The 14,096-nt window shown below is 41.5% G+C and overlaps 1 protein-coding gene across 1 annotated transcript; it reads right to left on the bottom strand.

Annotated features, from left to right (window-relative positions):
• Positions 1 to 553: 553 nt before the first annotated feature.
• LOC147438206 (uncharacterized) lies at positions 554 to 1,463 on the bottom strand. Its single transcript, XM_086486714.1, has 2 exons — positions 1,129 to 1,463; positions 554 to 1,022 (listed from the first exon to the last, which is right to left on the bottom strand). Exons 1-2 carry the CDS (start codon positions 1,461 to 1,463, stop codon positions 554 to 556), a joined length of 804 nt encoding a protein of 267 aa, XP_086342840.1.
• Positions 1,464 to 14,096: the final 12,633 nt, after the last annotated feature.

Here is a 14,096-nt window from a genome sequence, read left to right on the forward strand (position 1 = left end):
TGCTTCATTATCATCCTTGACCACAACCTTTACAAAAATTGAGGTTCCCACATGTGACATTGCCACATATAACTGACCATGTGAAAAAACGTGTGCTACCAAATATAATCCCAAGAGGCCCAAGTTTGTCCTTGTGCTTTATTTATGGTCATCCCAAATGCCAGTCTTATAGGGAACTGTCTGCACCTCATTTGGCAGGGTAGTCCCTGAGAATTTCCAGCAATGAAATCTATCCTTGGAAGGAATACTCGGTCTTCAAAGTTGGAACCAGTGAGTATCTCTGCCTCTATGACTCTACGGTGAAATTGTCTGCATATTAACCTCGTGCCATTACAAAGTCCCCTTCTTGGATCCAAATTGCACAATAGCATGACATGAGCATTTTCTTTCAGACACAACACATGTGGTGGATATCCTCCACCTAAATCCTAGCTATTCAACAATTCAATTTTATACAAAGCACTGCTCTCTTCTAATTCGCATAATGAGTCTACACTCAAATACTCCCTATAATGTCCACACATCTTGCATAGAGCATAATCATTGACCACATCTACATCCTTGTTGCAAGGCGCAAGAACTCCCCTATCTTTAAAGAATCTTGCATAATCCTCGACTCTTTGAATATCTCCATAGATGCTCTCAATAAGATCTGACAATTGGTTTCTTTGAAGTAGCATGCTTGTAGGCAAAGTGACATTGTCAACAATTCCCCATCATGTATATTCTGATTACCGATATCAAGAACCCAATGTGAAAATTGTTTTTCAGCTGCATCTGTCATACAACTTTGCACACACATATTCTGAGTGAGCCTTAATATTCTTGTATGTCTCCAAATGTATGAATGACACAATGTCGCATTCAGAATATCTGCTCGGTTACCTTTACGTACAACTGGTAGAATTTGCCTAAAGTCACCTCCAAGCAAAACTACCTTTCCACCAAACAGGCTGTCTGTTTGTAAAACATCTCTGAGTGTCCTATCTACTGCCTCAAAAGCATGGCGGTGAGTCATGGTGCTTCATCCCATATAATCAGAGTTGCTCTTCTCAACAATTCAGCAACTTGGCTATTCACTTTTATATTGCATGCTGACTCAGAATTTAATTCTAGAGGAATCTTAACCTTGAATGTGCAGTTCTTCCATTGTTAAGGAGCAAAGCTGCAATACCAGATGATGCACATGCCAACTCTACCTTACATTCACCTCGAAGCCGTGCAAGTAATGCATTATAAACATAGGTTTTTCCAGGCCTCCCTGGACCATCTAGAAAGAAGACACCCCCTCCATTTTGCTCAATTGCTTGTAGCACACAATTGTAAGCATCACGTTGGCCATTTTTTAGAGACCTTTCCATTTGTTTTGCCATACTACATTGTTTGGTAGTATCATACACGGTCTCTTCTGCTAACACACTACTTCTACTTAAAGACATAAAACTTTGATCAATTGGAGGCATCCCAGGATAGTCAGAGAGCCTCTTACCATATTGTTGTAGCAAAGAATGCAGATTACAAAGTGCCCGACTTTTAGCAACTTCTTGTCAAACTCTTGCATCAAGTACACACATGTTTAAAGCATATGCATAGTCTTCAGAAAGCTCAACAGAGAACCTATCCCACAATGTCCCTACACATAATGTCTCACAATATACCAATATAATAGCAAACAATTGGCACAATTGCAATCCAGTTTGAAAAGAAGAGGCTTCTTCCAAGCATGTGATCCACTCCTCATCACTTTGCAATAACCCTCTAGCATTGCAAGCCTCTTTGAACGTAGCATAAACGTGTCCTTCATATGCTCGCAAGTCATCATAACACTTGCATCCCTTACATATGGTTAGCAAAATCCGTAAATAGTAAACATCTCCGACAGTGGGGACAATGTTGTACATTCTTCCAATGGTATCTCCCAACTGCCTCTGTGTCCATTTTTTTCTAGTTGGAATTTGCTTACCATAAGGTAAAGCATGTTTGCGACTAGGTTTAGTCTCTTCATGTATAAGTCAAGTTCTCAACCTTGAACATTAGTTATGGTGGGGTTGTTTACTGATGAAAATTGATAACAAGTCAAGGACTTAGACTTTGTTGATGAGTTATGGTAGCTAGTTACTTTCACAGAAAGTGAAAAGAGGTACACTTTTGGGTACATCTTAATTGTGATTGGGTCACATTTCATACTTACGTGATGCACTTGGTGCCATTCAAAAGACGAGTCACTTCTACATCTCTGATGACAAAATACATGACACTTTGTTTGTGCAGCACTGTTTTCATTTGCACAATGAGTCGCTGAAAAGTCAAGGCTATAGTGTCAAGCGACACTGGTGTGGTCTGATGGTGCTGCTTCACAATTCAAAGCAAGGCAACAATTCGATTTTGTAGCCTGATTCTTCAATATGATCGGTATCGAGATGATGCACAATTTGTTTGCGTCTGGTCATGGGAAGAGTGAGCACGATGGGGCTTGTGCAGTGCTCAAAAGAACTCTCACACATGAGCAGTTGAAATCTGATGGTGGATGGGTGCTTCATAATGCTTCCAGTGTTGTTGCATTCCTCAATGCAACCCTCAGAAAAGAATGTCCATAGACATGCAAGAAAGTCGATCGTTTATTCTGGGAGATCAAGCTTGGTGATGTCTACAGAGACACAACGTGGTATTGCATGCACATCAAAGGGTCTCGATACTTTCACCGTGTTAATGGCTATATTCAAATAGGTATGCACGGGCTAAAGCACAGACTATTGTATTGGTTTTTCCATGCGTGCATAAAAGGTCAATGAAGGAGATGCGCAAACAAAGAGCACATGGAGGGGTGGGAGTACTTGCAAATACAATCAATAGTTAGGGATGGACAATCGTCAAGAAAGGATGAGGATGAATATGCTCCCATATATCCTGGCCACCATGATGACCGATGAGTGATGCCTTGATGGTTGCAATGACTATAGAGGAGCAAGGCACAGACTTCTACATCCTCAAATGCACTAAGACAAAGTGCTTTATCATAAAGTTTGAAAGGGATGAATTTCACAACCGTATTAAGAAAAATTCATTTGTCGAGGGACTATTCTATGGTTAGGTAAATGGGCGAGATGATACCTATGTCCTTTTGGACAACAAGCCCACTGCTCTTATCTACTCCCACCTGGTGCGATGCATCAGGGTTTTCAATGTGCCCGAGGGAAGGTGAGCCTAATGTATATGATATGTCAAATGATGTATTTGAACAAATCTATAATAGCATGCCACTAGAGGAGAACTTGTAAGTTCTATCTATGGGATGATTCAAAGTTTACCCATAGTTTGTACTCAATCAATAGGAGTAATTTAACCAAGTGACAACATTTTTCCAGAACTTCACCACCACAAAAGCACCACTTGACACACTTTACAGGACCTCACCACCACCACTGAGCACTACTTTTCCAGCACTTCACCAAAACAACACACTCCTTGATAGCACTTTCCAACACTTCACCACCAATAAGCACTACTTGATAGTACATTTTCAGCACTTTATCACCACAGAAGGACCTCATCACCTTTAAGCACTACTTTTCCTTCACTTCATCAAAACACAACACTCCTTGATAGCACTTTCCAACACTTCACTACCAATAAGCACTACTTGGCAGCACACTTCTAGAACTTTACGACCACTTGAAAGCATATTTATAGCACTTTACCACCAATTAGCACCACTTGACAGCACTTTACAGGACCTCACCACCACAGAGCCCTACTTTTTCACCACCACCAAAACACAACACTCCTTGATAGTACTTTCTAGCACTTCACCACCAATAAGCTATACTTGACAACACATTTCCAGCACTTTACCACCACTTAGCAACCACTTGACATGAATTATCAACAATAATAACAGACACAGTCTAGCACTTATCAACATGTTCTGTTTGATAACCACTTGAAAGCATTAACCATGCACTTTGTACTACTTGAAAGTATGTTCACACTACTTGACTAGCACCTTATAGCATACTCAAGATAAGAATAAATTATACACCAACATGAAAGGATTCCTGTATAAGTATAGATTCATTATATTTGGTATGAACCGATGTTAATATATAAAGACTATGGAAATTTTTCCATCTTTGGGCGCTTGTATGGGGCTCTTGGAGTATGGTTGGGGGGCACTTTTTGGGAGGGATGGAGAGGTAATTTCATGTTGGAACCGTACCTTATAATGCACAATATTCCAATTCCATTGTGCAAGAGCCTCCTTCCTAGCATCAAATGGACACTCACTGATGCTTTTTGCTCTGTCAGCACTCTCAGCCCATTGTAGCACAAATTCGGCTACATCCTGTTTCAATAAATGTTCCCACTACCTCTCATTTTGCTGCTCCAACCCAGGAAGAATCACATAGCAAGAAGGATCATTGAAGTGCATCTTATACAAGGAGTCATCTAACACTAATGTGTTTTGACTTATTGAACTTAGGGAAAAGATATCGAAAAGTTTCTAGCTTTTTGAAGAACATTGTCTTCGGAGGGTTCTAAAAAACCAATTGCTAACATGGCAGCTATTCTGCTCAAGCAACACTTGGCCTGAGTTAGGCACTTGTTAATAGCATGTTTCGTGTGAGAGTCCACAAAAACACCTTTGCTACTTGACTCAATGCAAGTAACAAAATCTCTGCGTCCTGTAGTAGGTAATGCTCTCATCCCTTGTGATTTTGGCAAATTACAACATCGATACATCCGGGGGAATCATTGATGTGCGCTTATCGTGCACGTACGTAAGTACATTATTGAAGTCAACATTGACTACCAAATCCCTATCGACATTGAAATGACTGATGATGCGAAGGGGAGCTTTACAATCAATGTGTAGTACCTCATCAGTGGGTGGTGGGCATTTTGAGCCAACGACATGAATTTTAATACAGAATACATGAACAAAATCTCAGAGAAAACATTGATATATTATAATGTTGGGAGATAGTACGATAAAGCTTCTCGCTTGCTCTAGTTTTTGGGGGAAGTATGGTACTACTTTTTTTGGAGTCGCGGGCCAACCCATCCTCCACTTGCTTTTTTCTTTTCTTCCATAGCTCCCATGCAACAAATTGTAGGGTTGCATCCATTTTTGGATCCAACAGCTCAGCATCTTGGTCGTCCTTACCAATATTAGTACCTGGGTTTGCAATAGTAAGGTAAGTTAGGAGGATAGAAGGCAAGGTAACGTAAGTTTGCAAAATGCAAAATTTAATAAAATGTTAGGTACCACAATTTTGTTGTAGTCAAAATAGGCATTTTTTTGTGGTGCTATTTCTTACCTAGTGGAAAGGAGTCAAGTGGTTTGGGCGGCTGCCCTTGCTTTGTCCAATAGTAATGGATATGGTCAACCCCGGGATCTCAAAGCTTGGGAAGGACTAGATCTTTGTGACTCCAAGTGATGTTCAGAATCACCTTGCTCATAATCTGACCCGCCACCTTCATGCTCGCTCCTTTCGCTCTAAACTCCTCCAAGAACTCTGAAAAATCGTTGATGACTGGTCATCCTCTTCTTACCTTAGTTAGGGCTTTCCACTACAGTTTTTGGGCTTCAACGTCCCTTGGTTGTGCTAGGGGAAATGGCATCGGTGGGAGGCTGATTGATGGTGACACTTTCGCTTTTGCCCTTACCCTTAACCTTCTTGTGCAATGTTGCAAGTCTAAAAAAAAGTGAGGACACTATAGCAAACTAAACACATTAGTTGAACAAGAAAAACATTACTTATCATTGTATGCTTCAGCTTCATCTTCGGAAAATTTTCCATCCGCATAGTACAAAAACCATGGATAGTCTCTCCAAGTTTCCTTACCATGGAGCTTCTCTATCCAATCGTCAGGATAGAGACAACTCTCCTCTCTCTCAAACTCCACCCACAATCGCTGGGATGCTCGGGGTATGGACTACGAAGACCTATTTTAAGGGTGCCCAACCACCATCTACAAAAAACAAGAGGAATAACTCCACCATGCATAACACACGATTTTAATATAGTATAGTTCAATACCTGTATAGCATGCGTTGGACAATACAAGCAAAATGCGACTACTCCTCTGCGTTGTGGGTAGGTCGTATGGTTTGCTTCCATCGCACAAAATCCTTGCCAAAGTGCTTTTTAAAAAAAGCCTTCAGTGCATCGCAAGAGACATGCCACAATCACGTGCGACACGTGCATAAAGCTTTTATACATGGAGTTCTACGCCTCCATCTTTTTTGACACATTCAATACACCCCTACACATTAAGTATTAGTAATGTGGCAATACTAGAGAAGACCCCAAACTCTAGTGGTAGTATGCTCACCTTTCAAGCTGCCACCAATATACGTTGTCGTGATGCCCCGCATTCATTGGGAGAAAAAACACAAAAAGAGAAGGACTTTTTAGGTTTTTTGGCAAAAGCGTGTCGAGTTTTTAGTGCGGTGTTCTGGAGTACGTTGATGGCATATAAGCATGCCAGAAGTAGTCAACTTTGTGATTTGAGGACTTTATTGTTCAGGATGCGTTATTTGGAGCTCATTGCTTATTTATGCAATCGTGACCAATAAAGCAAGATTTGTATGTTGAGTGTTGTGCTTAGAGATGCTTGGTCAGTATACAAGCCAAAGGTGGTGCACTCACGAAAGCGCAAAAGTTTCTTGATGGGCTTTATTTTGACATCGACATTGATAGCGACATATGCATAACATAAGTGTGGCAGGGAAGCATTGAGAAATCTTATTGGGATGTGCAAGAAAGGATTTTCTCCAAAGTGATTTACCCATGCTGGCAATTTGATGGCCATTAAAAATCGCTGAGTAGGAATGGCCGCCTAGACCTGTTAAAAATAAAGCCAAGGTGATATTTAAAAATAGAGACGAGCAACTGATTGCAGGGTGTAAGGAAAGTGTTGGCTGCAGGTTGATCGGGTCATCATCAAGGGCCTGTGCAAGGACGAGAGCACTAGCGCAGGTTTGAGGGTACGTGGTGTGAAAGGGAGAGCCACTGACAAGTAGGAGATGAGGTGTTGGAATTAGGGTTGCAGAGAAACGCACACAGCTTGGAGAAGACAAAGGAATCTCAAGGCACACAATAGAGAGTGTGTTACTTAGTGTGCAATGGAAAGATAGATAGCCCTAGAGCGATGGGCGTATATACAATGCTCGTGGGAAAAAACCTCCTAAAGAGGGAAAAAATGCCCCGGCGGTCCTAGTGTGCTCACACACATCACTACCACATGTATATGGTAACAAATCCCCTGGAGTGATGCAGTGAACGAGAGCTCGCACATGAGTAAAGGGAAGTGCCATGCCTTGAGGACATGATCAGTCCACAAAGGGGAGTAAGCCCAAAGCTTTGCGGAAAGCTTCAAGCTTCTCACGAGACAATGCCTTTGTGAAAAGATCTGCAAGGTTGTCCTGTGTTGGCACATAAGCCAAGCTGATCTCTCCTGCTGAGAGCCTCTCCCTGACATAGTGGTAATGCACCTCAATGTGCTTTGTGTAAGCATGAAAAACTGGGTTCCTCGCAACTGCCAATGCGCTCTGACTGTCAGTGTAGATAGTGTTGGCAGTGTACTGTACAACACCCAAATCAGCCATAAGGCGTCTGAGCCATACACACTCACAACTGTAGCTGTGAAGGCTGCCCTGTACTCAGCCTCACAACTCGAAGTGGACACAGTAGGTTGCTTCTTGCTCAATCATGATATACATGAACTGCCAAGCATGAAACAAAAACCACTTATGGACACTCGCGTGTCAAAACAACCAGCCCAATCTGAGTCCGAAAAGGCATGTAAGTTTGGTGGCAATGATCCCCCCTTGGGATAAAACAAGCCAAGATGTAAAGTGCCACTAGGGTAGCGGAAAATCCTCTTGACAGCCTGCCAATGCTTAGACCCTGGGCTATGCATAAATCTGCTGACCTGTGAGACTGCAAACTGAATATCCGGCCTCGTGTTGCATACATAAATGAGGCAGCCAACAACAATTCGATAAAGAGTGACATCAACAGGATCGCCAACATCATGTAGACTCAACTTCAAACCTGTTTCCATGGGAGTGGCAATAGGTTTGCAATCCTCAAGTCCAAACTTACATAGCAATGTCTCTATGTAACTTTCTTGCCACAAGGCAATACTACCATCACACTGCTTAAACTATACACCCAAGTAATGATGCAACATCTCCAAATCTTTCATCTTGAAAGTAGCATTCAAATCAGCCTTAAATTCAACAATATGTCTCTCATTTGGTCCAATGATCAGCACATCATCGACATAAAGAACCACAATGAGAAGTACATCACCCTCACGCTGTAATACAATGTGCTTTCTGTTGGACTGTTACGAAAGCCTTGTTTGACCAAATGAGTGTCAGCTTTCTCATACCAAGCACGAGGAGATTGCTTCAACCCATACAAAGCCTTCTTACATCTGCACACTTTGTCCTCTTGTCCTTTTATGACAAAACCGCGAGGCTGTGTTACATAAACTTCCTCAAATATGTCACCATTTAAGAAAGCAGTAACAATGTTTGATTGATGTACATCCCAACCAAAATGAGCTGCCAATGCACATAGAAAACGCACAGTAGTCATACGACAAGTGGGAGCAAAAGTCTCTTCATAATCTATGCCTTTTTGCTATGCATAACCCTTTGCAACAAGTCGAGCCTTATGGCGATCAATCTCACCTTCCGGCTTCCATTTCAACTTGTAAACCCACTTCCTACCAATGGCCATTTTGCCAAGAGGCAAATCACATAAAGTCCACGTGTCATTTTCTATAAGTGCATCATATTCTGATTGCATGGCAGCCATCCAATTTTTTGAATTCTGTGCTTCATCAAAAGACAGAGGCTCCTCAACATCATGTAAGCTAGACACAACCAAAGCATAACAATCTGATGCTTAAGATGCATGGCGGGAGCTTGAACGAGTACGACTAGACAAAGGTGCATCCAATTTACTATCACGCAAAGTGTGCACCAACCATTTTGGCATACCTCCAGCCTGCTCATTTTCAGCCCTTTCCTCATCAAGTACATCATGTACATCTCCATCAGTAATAGGCTGATCTGTAACATTTTCAGAAACCCCCATAGGCTGTACATTTGTCTCATTGGAACTTACATTCGTATTTTCCACCACTGAAAAGATACAACAAAGTGTCATAAATGTCCCGTGAGCTTACATTACTGTCTCTAGTACATGACAGCAAGGGCTGAACAAAATCTTCCACAAAAACTACATCCCGTGAAACCTGAATACGTTTTGTTTACGGATGATAAAAACCTGTACCCTTTGCTTTTAGCACTATAACCAACAAAAATACATTTGACAGCCTTACCATCCAATTTTATGCGCTGTGTTTGTGGTACCAAAGCATATGCCAAACAACCAAAAACACGCATGTGCTCAATAGAAGGTTTCTATCATGCCATGCTTCATATGGAGTAATAGACTGCAAAGCTTTCGTAGGACCCCTGTTTAGTACATAAGTGGCACACATGATGGCCTCAAGCCAAAAAGAATGCGGCTAAGCTTGACTTTTGACCATACATCGTGCCATTTTCGTAAGTGACCTGTTTTTTCTCTCAGCAACACCATTTTTATAAGAGCTCGCCCCATTCACACTTGGGCGCCCATACTTAGCCAACTAACACTTGAATGTTTCTGTTAGAGTGCACCTCTCATCGGAGATCACTCTCACCCTTTTCCTATTGGACCAACAAGCCCGGTCCCTGAATAATACGGCGTTTGTCGTAGGTGACGGGAATGTGCATGAGGGTTAACATGTTCCCCTTCCTAATGTAGATTCCGTCCTAGGAAGCTATTGAGTAGAAGCTAGTTCATTGAGGTGGAAGAGCCTTTGAGATGAGTGTCCTTAGCCTTGTTCAGTCTCACTGCAAAATCAAACAAAAGTGGTACAATAACGATACACTATGTGCAAGCCACAAATGGCTCCAAGCACACAACTAAACTAATCTAGCAAGCTCAAGAGAGCAAGGGTGTGTCACTCACCTCCCTACGCTCGCCTTCGTGGAGGATCACCACGAAGAAGAAGGAGTCGCTGCTACGCCGTGCTCAACCTGTTCACTGCCGCCGTGCTGTCGTCGCAATGCTTGATCGCACACACACACACACACACACACACACACACACACACACACACACACACACACACAAGGAGATGATGAAGAAGAAGATGGATATGGAACAAGAGCACTCTTCAATTGCACAAATGAAAGAATGAATTGATTTTAGATCTAGTTGACTTTTATATGAGCTCGCCCCAGTCACACTTGGGCGCCCATACTTAGCCAACTAACTCTTGAATGTTCCTGTTAGAGTGCGCCTCTCCTCGGCGATCACTCTTACCCTTTTTCTATTGGACCGACAAGCCCGGTACCTGACTCTACCAAATAAATAATACAGCGTTCATTGTAGGTGATAGGAATGTGCATGAGGGTTAACATGCCCCCTTCCTGATGTAGATTCCATCCTCGGAAGCTATTGAGTTGAAGCTCGTTCATAGAGGTGGAAGAGCATTTGAGATGAATGTCCTTAGCCTTCTTCAGTCACTGCAAAATCAAACAACATTGGCATAGTAATTGCATTCTCATATACAATTAAAAAGCATATGCAGTTGTAGACAGACAAATTGATTGGTAACAAAAAATTAAACCATTTGTCAGTAATAAACATTAAATTGTAATATAATCAAATGCATAAACAGTTGGGAAGGTAAAAAACTAAACAATTATGGGGTCGCTAATTTAATGGTCGAAAGGCAATAGAAATCGACTATTAATACCATGGGCAAACTTCTCAATTTTCTCTGGTCATTTAAGTTGTTTGATCGCGAGAGCCAAGTATTTCATGTCCGAGGGCTGACTAGAGGCTATACCTAGAAGACCTTGTAGTTAAGCTACGATAAAAGGAATTGCTCATGAAATCATCGCTTGACTTATTTCCTTTTCTTTGACCCCCCAAAGTCTTTTCACAGTGATTCCATTTTGATGTGTGTGCTTATTTTGTATGCCTTGGGTTTTTTGCTTTTCAAGAAAAAGCACCCACATTGGAAACCTCTAGGGCTCTAGTACCATAGGCGATACATGTGAGTGAAGTACCAAATCAAGCAGAGATTTCTCTTTCTGCTTTAGATTTTACATTGTGGCACTTTGATTTTTTTAATTGTTTGTTCGTTTTCAACATTTTAATTTTGTAACTTTGGGGGTTCATATAACATTGTTACGCTCCCCGGGCTCATCACATTCGTAAACTCCCTTTATAATACTTAAGCTAAAGGTCAATAGGGACTAAGCCCACTAGAAAGCCCTAGTACATCGCACACAATGCTACCTAAATCAGATTAAGAACCTAAGTAACCATTGATTATTAGGAAGGCTTTCCCCATGGTATTAAAAGAAGATCTGTAACGTCGAGCTTGATTAAACTAGCTTATTCGGACTGCTTGATTTTTAAACCTAGACAAGTGATTATGACAAAAAATTACATTGGATTTAATGTTTGGTATTAAGCAAATGCGTTGAATATTATGCTACCAATCGCAATTAAAGCAGAAAAACATAGATGCAAAAAAGATAAGGGACAATGCTAATGGACAAAAAACACCTGTTTGTGTTGATGATCGTGCTTGGTTTGAAGACTGAACGAGAGAAAGATTCCATGAAGGTCCAAATCCTAACCACAGTAACACGTTCCTGTACACACGAGGAAACACAAAGAATACCTCTAGGAGGCACATCAGTAGGAAGAAAGAACTTTGCTAATCACTAAACTCTAAAACATAAACACTCTATCGTACTAATCTTACCTACCCTCTATCACTCGAGTGATGAGGATCAAAGGTGTTTGATGACATAGGTTTTTGTTTCAGTGTACCGGATGTGAATGTGTAAGTCTGGCCAATGTTTTGACTTTTATTGTGCATACTCGTTTGCTAATTGCTCTTGCTCTTTACTTTTTTTCTTTTTTGTGAATATAAGGCTTTATATATACATTCCCTAAGATTGGTGATTGAGAGGTCAGGGAAAGAAGGGTAAGAGGGAAATAATTCAACGGGCTGACGTGAATGAAGACGTCCCCCCTTCCTTGGGTAGGTCATGCTGTTTGAAATGTGCTCGTCACCCTTTGAAACCAATTGCTCCAGTTGGTAATAGGTGAGGATTTTTGCCAGTAGTTTTCTATTACCTTAGGTGCCTCATCGAGTTGCAAGGGTGGTATGGTACTATCCCAGGATCAAACTTGAAGTGGTTCATCAGGTGATTCTTGAACACATGGGAGAAGTGATTTCCTTTGTAGCTTCATGGAGGTCCACTATTGTAGGTGGAGGGTGTGGAGAAGCTTTTACCTCTATGGATGCATTACATGAGGAGCTAGAAGCTTCGTGGGACTCCCCCCTTCCTGAGCTAAGTGGAACAAATCGTTCTTTCTTCGGTACCCAAACTAGCTTTGGAGCAGGTGTGTAGCATTCTGTGATCGTTGATTCATTTTGGAGCTACGGGATTGGGCTCACATAGGTCAGGTGACAAGTAAGAACACAATATACATTTGGGCACCCAGGTTTGATCATTTCCTTGATAGTAGCCTTGGGCTTCCAATAACCGTTTAGGAATCCACCGCCACGTTTCCTTACATTTTTTGGGGCGAGTGGGACTTTTCTTACAAGGCTTCTGTTTTTTAGCACTAGCCATGGTCGCTAAAGAAGCTTTAGGGACCCACTTGTATGTTTTCTTTGTTATATTAGGATGAGTCTTGTCAGAAGCTATATGCATTGCTTGTAGAATATTTAAGGGTACGGACATTTCATCCCCCTCAGGTGTTACCCAGGTCGTCCCCCTGTTTCTCCAAGTGTCTATGGATGCTGCTAGGCGGACCCAATCCACATTGTCCGACTTAGTCATCCCAGGTAGTACATCCATATAAGGAGAATCTTCCCCAACATCAGTGTCCGCTTTACACGTGTAGAAATACTGCAATGGGGCCGAGTGAGTCTTACCAAATGGCGAGCTAACATTCCCGAGCAAAGAAAAAACCGAGCAACTTTCTCACAAACATTGAGGTTTGTTATTAGCAGCATCTCATGTGGCATTCTATCAATACTGGAAACAGTCTGTGCCAGTTTAGATCTCAGTCCACTCCTCCTCATCAACTACGGACATAGCATCTGCACATACACACTATTATACACATCTACGCTAATTTTTTATGTGTTATCTAGATCAATAATATCTAACAAAGAGTTGGGAGAGAGACTCAACTGTAGAACAAAGAGTTATCTAGACTCAACTGCAGAACAAAGAGTTGGAACTTTTTAGAAAATTAGTAGGTTGATTTTTGACCGACTCGAGTTATAAGGAGTCCATTCAGTTTTCATAGAGATAATGAGGTCTACACTGAATATTAAAAATGCAACTCCAACCCTTCTAGATTTCAGGGGAAGCAGTTCTTAAAGTGACTAGTGAAGCTTCCGGCAAGATTATTAATAAGTCCACATTTGAATATCCTTAGACATCAAACGCTGCATAGTCATAGTTGTAGAAGGGATTACTTGGATTGGAGAGAGAGAGAGAGAGAGAGAGAGAGAGAGAGAGAGAGATGACATGCTAGTGGCATCAAACCTCGAAAAACTTAAAAAAAACCCTGAAACAGTTCGCACCTTGACTGTTTCAAGGCCTTTTTTTTAGTTTATGGAGGCTTCATGCCACTACCATGCCGACTCTCTCTCTCTCTCTCTCTCTCTCTCTCTCTCTCTCTCTCTCTCTCTCTCTCAGCCGTTTTTTGACCTAGTAGACAACAGTTCACTCTTTTGACCATAACTTGCTCATCCGAACTCCGATTTAGGTGATCTATAGCCTCAATCGAAGAGCACAAAGCCCTCTACGCATTGATGTAAGGACATAATTTTTTTGTGTAATGGAAGGCTTTGCTGTAATAGCATCTCAGAACTGAAAAAACTGTCAAAACTTTGCGTTTTTGTTGCCGACTTGAAGGCAATGTCAGACAAAAATCGCAAGGGTGGAAAAGCCACACTCTCCATGGAGAATGATGCAAAAT

The sequence above is a fragment of the Adiantum capillus-veneris genome, chromosome 17, assembly GCF_014529385.1.
Source record: "Adiantum capillus-veneris isolate H3 chromosome 17, ASM1452938v2, whole genome shotgun sequence".
Taxonomy (NCBI): Eukaryota; Viridiplantae; Streptophyta; class Polypodiopsida; order Polypodiales; family Pteridaceae; genus Adiantum; species Adiantum capillus-veneris.